The 11,112-nt window shown below is 49.1% G+C and overlaps 1 protein-coding gene across 1 annotated transcript; it reads right to left on the bottom strand.

Moving 5' to 3' along the window:
• Positions 1-1,525: 1,525 nt before the first annotated feature.
• On the bottom strand, positions 1,526-9,506 carry DLL1 (delta-like 1 (Drosophila)). Its single transcript, XM_010186385.1, has 11 exons — positions 9,439-9,506; positions 8,920-9,223; positions 8,647-8,707; positions 8,132-8,389; positions 5,613-5,673; positions 5,002-5,132; positions 4,687-4,856; positions 4,331-4,547; positions 2,848-3,626; positions 2,599-2,745; positions 1,526-2,203 (listed from the first exon to the last, which is right to left on the bottom strand). Exons 1-11 carry the CDS (start codon positions 9,504-9,506, stop codon positions 2,198-2,200), a joined length of 2,202 nt encoding a protein of 733 aa, XP_010184687.1. The 3' UTR covers positions 1,526-2,197.
• Between the last annotated feature and the right edge of the window lie 1,606 nt (positions 9,507-11,112).

Genomic DNA, 11,112 nt, shown 5'->3' with positions numbered 1-11,112 from the left:
GTGCAGTACATCGTAAGAGCTTCTTCAAAAAGCTTAGGAAGAAGAGGAAACCGACAGAAATAGTTATTTGCCCAAGGTTGAAGTGCAAGTCGGCATCAGAGATGGCAATAAAACCTAACAAAGCTGACTTGTTTGTCCAATCTGAACACCTGCAGCCATACACACCGTTGTGCCTCGTTTGATATATGATGCACTGACTGGTTATCGACAGGTTGTTATATTACTGCTCAGATGGAAAATGCTGTTCAGACCATCACCAACAGGCTGTTTTTTTAATACCTCACATTACTCTCCTCATGAAAACTTTCCCTAAAGAGACACTTTGGGATAAATGAAGAAGATGACTCTGTCGAGTCACTTCATGAGAAGTGAGTCAGTAGATCTTACCTAAGGTTTGGCTTAGCAAGGAAGCCTTATAGACAAACAGGGCCCTGCAGTCAGTGTGATTCTTCCCTTGACCTCAGACTGAACTACAATTCCAGTGGTTCACATACTATGTACATATATACATATATACTTAGAGTTATCGATCACCAGCTGCGATAATTGCTTGACTATATCTGCTAACCCTTTCTTTGCACTTAGGTAGTTCTCCCCTGAAGGGAATGGGAACAAAGTATTTTCTTCAGCTTCCAGAAGATGCAGGAGGTGGCCCACAATGATTGAGGTGGGTTCCGCTTTAATGTATCAAAAAATCAATTATTTCCTAGACTTTCCTTTTCTTCCTGAAGTAGAAGAACACTTTGCCTGTTTCTCTTTTAAAATGCAGCACAACCTGAAGGAGAGCTAGTTAGGGCAAACTAATTGAGGAAAATTGCCTAAGCATCTGGGGCCAAGCCAGGCAATGGGATCACACCCTGCCACAGAATGAAGACAGCAGGCACCAGGGGCAGAGTTGAAATCAAAGATGCAACTCATACTTTAGGCAGGTGTTATAGCCAGGAGAGTTGTGGCCACCAGTCAAATCAATGTCACCCTTTCCCAGGAAGGGAAGCGCCACCCCCCTGGCAGGTGTCACTGGGGAAGCTCATATGCAATGATTGCAAATCAAGGCCCTGAGCTGGGGGGGAGCATGCCTTGGGTGTCCCAAACTCCCCTGGGCTCCAGGCAAGTGTTTGAGGTTGCGAGAAACGAAAAGCTGAGTCACAACAAGCCCCGTGTCTGGATTGTGATGGAGTGCACTCGCATTGCTCTTCCTCGGGAAGTGATGCTGAATGTATTTATATACACACAGCCCAACATGGCTGAGCAAACATTACTCAAGGTTTTGACAGACATTTGCCTTTAGGGTAAGAGTGAGCACTACCATGGGGTCAACAGTTCAGAAGGTTAGAGGGAGAAAAGGGGGGGTGGTCCACACAGAACAAGTTTTTCCCCACTCTTTGTAATAGGTCTCAGTCCTACCCCATCCACCCATGAGTCTACAGGAGCCTGTCAGGTACCTGGTTGCAAGGTTCAGTCAGTTTATCATCAGTTATGGCATGAACATAGCACTCTGATTATCATTAATAATATTTATTTTGGAAAAATATTTTAAAAAGGAATTTCTTCATTAACAAAATGGTAAAAAAAACTCAAATAACATTTGCACAATATTCCATAAATACATTTATATACAAAAAAATATAGTCACATAGACCAGAAGTGCCTTTGTACATATTTACCAAAAAATTTAAATTATAAAAAATGAACATCACAAAATACTCAAGCTTTACAATTATCATGAAAATATTTTTACAGATTCAAAAAAATAACACACTTTTTATCACCTAGTAAAAACACATTTTAGTATCAAAAAAGACAATAAAGGCAGAGTTTATGTCTCTAATTCAAGAAAAGACTGGCTCATAAGAATCCAAAATATACACTTCAGGCAGTGCATGCTTCTTATGTAGTAATTAAGTCCATTCATTTAAATATATATAGAAAAGCAACTGACCATAGTGCAATGATAAAATTTGTAAAAGGCAGTGCAACAGTAATCCTTGAACACAGACCCTTGCCTGGTGTCCATCTTGTTCCTTTATTTTGCAGTCACTTTGCTAACTTCAGTAGAGAACCAGCTCAAGCCTGAATTTAGTTTCTCAGCAGCAGTCAGTGAAGGAATCTATCTCCCATTCCTCTTTCAGCAGCATTCATCGGGGCACGTCTCCTCTGAAATTGTTCTGAACAACCACCTTGCCATATCACTTCTGGTTTACACCTGGTGAGAGAAAACATGAGCAGAGATCAGGAGAGGTTAATGGAAAGTTAAGAAGAGGGCTGTGAGGCTGCAGAGGGTCTGGACTTGGTCTTTGCACCAGGCAAGAAGGGACTCTGCAGGAAGCACACTAAGGGGGAGGTCAGCAAACCACAGCCACACTGTCATTGTACCCTTGTCTGCAAAATGTCATTGTACCCATAACATCCACAGCAGCAAATCGCTGAGCTCACCTTTAAAACATCCATAACACAACAAACTTGAGCTGACTGGGTTTCAACAGGTACAAAGCTCTGTGGCACCATGGAAAAGAGCTTAAGCTGCCCTGATTTTTGTTAGATGAGGGCTGCACACTGAGACTTTTCTCTGCTTTTGCAACTGCCAGATGGGATACTAACCTCAGTTGCTATGATGCACTCATCTTTCTCTTCTGATATGACATACACCGACTGGTACTTTGTGTCCTTTGAAGTGGAATATACTGAATCTGCTCGTTTTCTTTCACAAGTATCACTATTGAAGACAAAAAGAGACAAGTCAGATGGCTGTTGCTTAATGCTACCTATGAGACACACACACACCCCCCTCGCCCTCAGAGTCAAGCTGCCCTCCGTGCTCAGGTGTGAGAGATACCTCTTTAGTTGTACTGCACTTCTCTCCTCTGCCTCCGAATCGTACGTTTCACACTTGGCTTCACATTTGCTGTGCTCCTCTTTAACAGAGTCCTCATTTTTGAGTTCATGCACCAAATTGTAATCCACTGATGGGTATCTGACTTTGTAGCCATTTTTATCGGAGTTATCACTGTGAAAGTCTACTTTCTTATTTGTGTTTTTAATCTGAGTGGCACCAATGACACTTATGGAAATGTCCTTCTCGCGCTGGCAGTTCGCCAAGTTGTTCATGGTCTCAGTCTCACTCCTGCAGGCATCAGGCTGGTGGTGCCTCTTCTGCACCCTGAGCCTGACGCAGACGACCACAGCAGCGCACCCCAGCAGCAGCATGAGGACCAGAATAATCCCGGCGCAGACGGCGATCCAGGGGAACTGTGCGTTCTGGCCTTCTGTGTACTTCTCCGTGAAGTCGACGATGACTGGTCCCTGAGGCGGCTCCGGCAGCAAAAACTGGCAGTTGAGCCCCCCGTACCCCCGGGCGCACTCACAGACATAGCGGTTGTTTCTTTCGTGGCAGGTGGCCCCGTTGTGGCAGGGGTTGTGTTCGCATCTGCTCACTGGGGTGCTGCAGTTCTTCCCGTTGTATCCCGGAGGGCAGGTGCAGGAGTAGTCATTGATGCCGTCCTGGCAGGTCCCTCCGTTGACGCAGGGAAAGGAGGCGCAGTCGTCCATGTTATCATCACAGTGTCTCCCAGTGAAGCCAGCCTGGCACTGGCATATGTAAGAGTTCCCCAAATCGATGCACTGAGCTCCTGCAAGACATCGAGGGGGAGGAGCGCTGAGTGATGGGCAGCCAGACCCAACAGCTGCCCACCTGCTGCTCTGGGGGTGATCATCACAACCGGCAGCTGAGAAAAGCTCTCTTTGACAGGTTAGCTCAACCTTTGCCAAGTCTGATCCACCATAAAAAGTATGGGATTTTCTCAAATAAGGTATTTGTTAATCAGATCTACTTTTCATTCACCATCCCATTCCCTTTTTGACATTTTACTCAGCTTGGACAACAAAGCTAGTCCAGATCAGGTTAACACCACAGTCTCACATTACAGAGTTTGAGTAGCAGTGAATGAGGAAGACTGCACTACAGAAAAGTTTTCACTAGTTTAATCAAAACAGGAAGATTGCTATAACCAGATTACAAGTAAAAATACTTAGCACTTGTATGGTACTTTGCATCCACAGACCTCAAAGAGTCTTTGCAAAACCTTTGCAAGTATAATCTTACATATTTTTATGCATAAAGCTTCAGGCTAAGTTACCTACAGGCCACGGTCACTCCTTGAAAAAATGCCGTTATGCAAGCATTACTTTTTAAGTACAGTTCCTCCACCAAGTCAATTATTGACATGACGTGGACCACAATTGATCAGTGGGTCTTGTTAGGAACTCCAGACCAGAAGCCAAAGTAACTGGATGGTCTCCTTTTAGAAAGTTGCCGTGATATGTTTGGCCTTACCATTAGCACAAGGGCTGGAACTGCAGTAATCGATTTTCTTTTCACAGTTGAACCCGGAATAACCCAGTGGACAGCGGCAGCTGTATCCCCCATCAGGGTTGTCGGTGCATCGCCCACCATTGAAGCATGGTCCATCAGCACAAGTCATTGCGCTCAGCTCACAGTTTTTACCATAGAAGCCCGGGGGACAGGTACAGGAATAGCTGTTCTCGAGATCCTGGGAGGAAGAAATGAGAAATGTTCAAAATATTTATCTGAAGTTGCTTTGAAATCCAAAAAGGGATTCTGAAAAATTATTAAAATTGACATTATATCCTCCCTTGGGGTTTCAGATGCCACAAGCAACTGCAACTTACAGTGCAGCTTCCACCATTCTTGCAAGGGTTGGCGTCACATTCATTGATTTCAATCTCACAGTTGGAGCCTGTGTACCCAGGTCGGCAAGAACAAGTGTAGCTCCCCTGACCAGTGTTGCTGCATGTGGCACCGTTCTCACAGGGCTTGTGGTGGGTGCAGTAGTTTAGGTCTGTAAAAGATATATTTTTTAAAAAAAAAGAGATTAGTCAAGATACTTGCTTCTTTGCAAGGCTAGCACAGGGTGGGTGAGCTGGAAATAACTGCTTGCTTTCTGCGTTTTAAAAGGGACGCTCAGGCAAGAATTGAGAACTCACCCTGGTTGCAGAAAAGGCCACCCCAGCCTTCCTGGCAGTTGCACTGCCACGGCTGCTGACAGGTACCATGAAGGCAGCCTGGGTATCGGATGCACTCATCACAGTATCGGCCCTGCCAACCCACTCTGCATCTGAAAAAAAGAAAAACCCAACAACAAAGTCCCGTCAGATTTAGACTTCTCACAGTTGGAAACCCTATCGCAAACTCCGCAAACACACTGATGCCAGGGATCAAGTTTCCTAAAAGCCCTCAGTGATCCTTCATGTGAGAAAGTCACGGAGTCCAAGCGTAGCATCAGCTTTCATCGGTCCCAGCTATTTCTTCCACTTCCTTAGATAGTGCATGGTTCCAGGTAGTTAATTTGTTTACTCGAATAACAAACAGCTAAACCTTACACATAGCACTGTAAACTCATTAGGTTAATATTCATGGCACTGATGTTTGACTTGTAGATTAATACTTTGATCTGGCATCACCTGGATTTCTCAAATTACCATCTAATATGAAGAAAGCCATTTAAACCGACCCTTCAAATGATCGATGGCTTACTTAACACCAGAGCATCAACAGTAAAGACAAAGAAGGGAGCAGGAGGGAGTGGAACACTTACTTGCATTCCCCAGGCTTGTCGCAAAAGCCATGTTGCTCATCACATCCAGGCAAACAAATCGCTGTAAACAAACCAAATAGGGAGAGACATCAGCACCAGGGCCAAACACCTCCCTTTTACAAGTCTGATCCCCAGAGCACCTTGCGGGTGGGGAGCAAGCCCTTTTTAGTAGGTCGGGGCAGTTAAGCACAGCTGAGTTAATCTCTGGAGTCTGCAGAAGTATTGATCTCGCCCCATAACTGGGCACTTTACTTATCACCGGGGATGAGCATTCTTCTTAATACAGTTGCACACAGACAAAAGAGGGCTCACAATTGCTCCCTTCCCCACAGCCCCTCACACCCCCCCCGTGCCCTTTTCCTTCCCAGTGAGGGTCAGAAGTCCTTTTTTCCAATTCTATGCACACAGCTCCACCTCTTAATATCCCCCGAAAGTGTGTGTGCAGATAAGAGTGGACAGCTGGTGTGCAGGGTGCCAGTGCAAGACAGCTGCTCTATTGTCTATTCTCTCCCAGCAGCTGCCCCACTGCAACAATACCCCGGCCCCGGAGCCAATTCGGCCGGCGGCCAGGCAGCCTATCCCTGCCCACAGCTAATCTATGGCACGCGCGTGATTTCGCTGCAAAAAAACTTTTTTTTTCTTATTCAAATAAATAAGTCTAAAGTTCTTCCTCCCTCCTTTCTCCCCACCCCCCTTCCCCTCCGCCCTGCTCCGAAAAGGGGCAGGAGGGTGGGTGCAGCCCTGGTAAAAGAGGTAAGCAGGCCAGCGGGAGGGAGGATGAGGGAAGGGGAAAAAAAGGGACTTCTGCTCATTACTTCGCCTGGTTATGGAACTCATTAAGCAGGCACTGCAAAATTTTAATTCAACAAAGCCAGTCGGAGACAATGGCATGCGAGAAGAAGGGAGGAGGGGGGAAGAAAAAGAAAGAAAGAATCAGCACTGATAATCAGATTGCCTCCAAGTTGGAAAGAATGGAGCTAGGGGCAAGGCGACGGGAAGCAATCTGCGACTGGCAGCTCCGCTCGTCAACGGCAAAACATTCTTTTTCCATGCACACAAACACATCTCCCCTGCCTAGTAGGTTTGCCTCGCTGTTATAAACTCTTTTGGGTTTTTTTCTGAGTGGGAAAGCAGAGTGAAGAGTATACGTAATAAGTCAAGAAAAGATGGACAGCCTTGTACTTTGCTATAGGAAAAGCAGTGATGTACAAGCATCCAAAAGTGCTGACAGCCCCAAAAGAGCTCATTATCAAAATGCTTCCTTTTTCCCCACCCCTTGACACAACCAGGCTAGGCACTTTTGATCATGGGAAAGGTTGTAGTTTCTATTTAAAACACTATCAAAGGAAATGTGAGGCCCTCTGCCTGCTGTTTATTGTGCAACATTGTACCATGAACTGCTGAAAGCATCCTAGCAGTCACTAACAGTGTGAATAATCAATCTGGGCTCGTTTGATAGCAGCTCAGCTGAGACCACAATGTAGGTGGGCTTTATGAAAAACAAAAACACAAGAACAAGAAAGTTGAGAGGGTGCTTTACAGCCTCTAACTGTTTTCTCCCTGCCTGCCTGGCCCTTGACAACTGGAGAGGAGCACTCACCTAGGACGTCATCTACCAGCGTGCTACAGATCCGTGTATACACACAAGCAGAGAATGCCACCACAAGCAGCCGCAGGAGCTCTGTGTGCATGTTTGGGTGTACACTGCTGTGTATCTACAAAGATCTTGTATAAAGCAGCAAGTATCTGACATCCCTGACTGTCCTCTCGGTGGTCTGCTTACTGTCCCAACTTTTCCTGCTGCATCAACACACTGGACTCCTCGACAACTTTAAGCTCATGTGTACTTTAATACTCATGTCCCCCACTGCTTTATGAGTAGCAGTGACCATGGCAATGGCACAGAAGAGAGATGGGGAAGAACTTAAATGTTCTTGTGGCTCCAGGTGAAACAATCTCTGCTACTGGCAGCTTATGAGTACCCCAAATGAGAAAATGCATGATCTAGAGGCCACAGAGAATATTTTGGACCTTCCAATACTTTTCTCAATACAAGGTGGCAGGACATCAGAGCATAACAAGCCTATCAACAGGCCTACCTCAGAGTTGTTGCCAAAGCCTGAAGCCATGTCCCCTTGTAGATTGTGGTATCAATGTACCATGGTTGAAGGGGTGGCTAGGTATAGAAAGTATTCCTGATATACTTTAATAAATCCTCAAGCAACTGCTGAACATTTTGCTATCAGACTTGACGTCTACAGCAAATAAGCAAGAGTGTAATGCTGGTACTGACATTTTATTAGCTTGAGAAGGGGCTGTCTGTGTTAACTTTCTGTGACAATGCTGAGGACGTCCTGTCTCCCACACCAGTAAAGCCTGTACGTAGCACTGCATCTCCACCCACTGCAGCTTGATTCCCCCTCCCCCGTAGGACCCTGATGTCAGAGAAAAGTCCTACCAAGAGCTCAGGGGACACTGTTATAATCGGCACCCAGGAAGACAAGAAGGTGGACACTCACGCTCAGTGCAGTATTGGCCTTTCCAGCCCGGGTTGCAGACTTTCTCGCCACGCTCTCCGCAAGTGAAGTGACCAAAGGCATCGTCCCGGGGGCGGCAGAAGACAGAGCAGCCTTCTCCATAGTAGTGTTCATCACACACAAAGCGATAGGAGTACTTGAGGTCAGTGCGGCCACTGCTGTGCAGGTCCTGGGACCACTCTTCACCCACTGCCAAGTGCCTCTGGGTGGCCAGGCGACTGATGAGGCGCTCGGGGTTTTCTATGTGCAGGTAAAGAGGAGAGGCATGGTTAGGGAGCTCAAAGGCAGGGGCATAGGAAGATGCTCAACTGGGTTTCTCCCGTGGGAGAGGAACTGCAGAGGCAGGGTGATAGGGCTGTGTGCCAACAGGTTGGCCTCTCTTCCCATTGTCTCCCACAGAGAAGCAGGGATGGGATCGGGTGATTGCACTGCACACTGCAGAGAGGGGCTGCAAGGCTGGGATTATTCCGGGAAAGGGTCCATTTTGGGACAGTTACCTGTGGTGAGGTCGTCAGGCGAGTCTGTATGCAGAGCCTCAATGATGAGTGAGAAGGTGCCCTGGGGAAAGAAAGAGCAGAGACAACCCACCGGGAGCATGTTAGAGAGGGCAGGGTTGGGCGGCAGCTCCCCCAGCCCACCCCCAGGGGTTACTCACATCACCCCAAAAGGCACCCTCGGGGAATGGGCGGTCGGGGGTGTGAGATGGGTTGGAACGATACGGGATGGGATGGGACGGGACTGGATGGGATGTGGGCCACCCCCTCACTTACGGGCCAGGTGAAGCCGAAGGGGAAGCGAATGGGGTTGCTGAAGGCGGGGTCGGCGCCGCCGGCGCCGTCGGGGACGCTGAAGGAGTTGGCGCCGAGGACTGGGGTGATGGCGCTGCCGTAGGTGCAAGGCGGCTCGGGGGAAACGCTGGCCTGGTAGTGCTTCAGGCAGACGCGGAAGAAGGTCTTGCAGTCGCACTGCTGCAGCCCGCCGCCGCCGGGGCCACCCCCGCGGCAGCAGTTGCGGTTGCTGAGCAGCCCCTTCTTATTGACAAACTCCTGCAGCTTCAGCTCGAAGACGCCCGAGCGGGCCGCCGGAGCAGTCGACCTGCGGGGCGGGGACAGGCGGCTGTCAGCCCGCCGAGCAGCCCGCTCCCCCTTCCCTGCCCGACCCTAGCCCCGCCGGGCATCAATGACACTGACACCCCCCTCCCCGGCTTCTCCCGGCACTGTCGCCCGCGGGACCCCCGGTGCGGGGACCAACGCAAATATTTCTGCCCCCCTCCTCCCATCCCACGATGGGCACTTACCTGGCAGCGGCTCAGCAGCACTGAGAGGAGGGCGAGCGTCAGCAGGGACCGACCTCCCATTTTGGAGGGGCAGCTCTGGTGCCCTCGCTTTCCTCTCGTCCTCTCGTCAGAAGGGAAAAGGGAAACTGTCTCTCGGGGAAGGGAAAAGAAAAATACAGCGACCAAAGCCGCTCGCCCCAACGGAGCTGAAAGAGTTAGTGTCACGGTCTCCTTCTTCCAGGAGTGTCTCTGACTTTTTTTCCTTCTGTCGATGCCTCTAGGTGTAGACTATCGGCGACTAACAGCTCTTTCGAATGGCAAAAGAAAAAAGAAAGGAAAAAAAACAGAATAAAAGAAAAAAGTGGTTAATATTAATCTGCTAAACTCTTTTTCTTTCCCAATCCACGGTGCTACTCCTTTTCTTCAGGAAAAAAAGAATAAAAGTGAAAATAAAAAAATAAGAGCAACTTAATTCCCAACAGATGCAAAGAAAAGGCTTCCCAAGGAAGATTAAAAATCGGCGATCTGGCAATCCCTGCAGAGGCAGCGGCGATAATTCCTGGTGCGGTGAGATGCGGGAGCGGCTCTGCGCGGCTGCACTCGCCCTGCGCACGTCGGGGCTGGTGGGTGTCAAACGGCAGCGGCGGCAGGCAGGTCACATCGGAGCCTTGATCCCCTTTTTTTGTTTATCTTTTTTTTTTTTTTCAAAAGAAGCGAAGCTCTTTCCTTGTTGTGGGCTTACTTTTGTTTTTAGAGGAATCCCAGCCAACAAAAATAAGCTCGTGTCTCAATAGCGGCGCACTGAGCGTGTCCGGGTGTGTTCCTAGTGGGGAGGGGGGGGGGGGAGGGGATGCCTGTTCTGCTCCGCGCCGCTCTGCTCCGCGCTGCGCCACGGCTCTCTCCGAGGGTGAAGCGCTAAGGATCTGCCTCTCCTTGGGCGCCTGCCTCCCTTATATCCCGCCGGCCGCCTGCATGCCTAATGAGATGCAAATGAGCAGCCCCCCAATCTGGCTAGAGCTGTCACAAAGTCCTCTCAATGGATCGCCAAATGGTCAGTGAGCTGTAAAATGTGCAACCCTCCTCCCCCTCCCCTCCGCGCTCGACAAAACGTGCTCATTTACATTCCTGCAAATTTGGTAACCACAAGAATCCCCCTTCTGCTCCAGGGAGAGGGTAACACCTCCCTCTCCACCGGAGAGAGGAGGCAGCGCAACACGCTCCGGCGAGAAAACAACCCCGGGGACGGCGGGGTTACCTCTGGAAACGTGCGAAGCACCCCTCAACCCCCCCCCCCCAAAAAAAAAAAAAAACAAAAACAAAACACAAAACAGAGCAGCACTGCTTTGTGTGCACTTAAAGACCAAGGGGCATCTTTCGGCTTTAAAGGGAGGTGGGAGCTAGGGAGCCGCAGCGAGGAGAATCTGATCCCTTGAAATTCACACCACAATTTCCCCTGGCATAAACGGGATAAATGAGTAGGGGGGTGTTGGATTTGAGCGCACCGGGGAAGAGGGGGGGGGGGGGGTACCCGGGGGTCCCCATCCGGGACCTCCAGGGGCCCCCGCCCCCCCCCTTCCTTCCGCCAGTGGGAGAGGACGCTGAGGGGACCCGCCACCACCGCTGCCGGAGAGAGCCACCCGCTCCACCCGGGTCCCGCCTCCCTCTATGATTATTATCATCATCACTA

The sequence above is a fragment of the Mesitornis unicolor genome, unplaced genomic scaffold (assembly GCF_000695765.1).
Source record: "Mesitornis unicolor isolate BGI_N332 unplaced genomic scaffold, ASM69576v1 scaffold13166, whole genome shotgun sequence".
NCBI classification, from domain to species: Eukaryota; Metazoa; Chordata; class Aves; order Mesitornithiformes; family Mesitornithidae; genus Mesitornis; species Mesitornis unicolor.
The sequence above is the reverse complement of the archived record's forward strand: the minus strand, read 5'-3'. Positions and strand labels throughout refer to the sequence as shown.

Coding starts and splice junctions, on each gene's coding strand:
- DLL1 (XM_010186385.1), bottom strand. CDS start 9,506: ATGGGAGGTCGGTCCCTGCTGACGCTCGCCCTCCTCTCAGTGCTGCTG. Junction 8,390..8,646: donor GCCTGACGACCTCACCACAG/GTAACTGTCCCA, acceptor ACCTGCACATAG/AAAACCCCGAGCGCCTCATC. Junction 4,548..4,686: donor AGAATGGTGGAAGCTGCACT/GTAAGTTGCAGT, acceptor TCTTCCTCCCAG/GATCTCGAGAACAGCTATTC.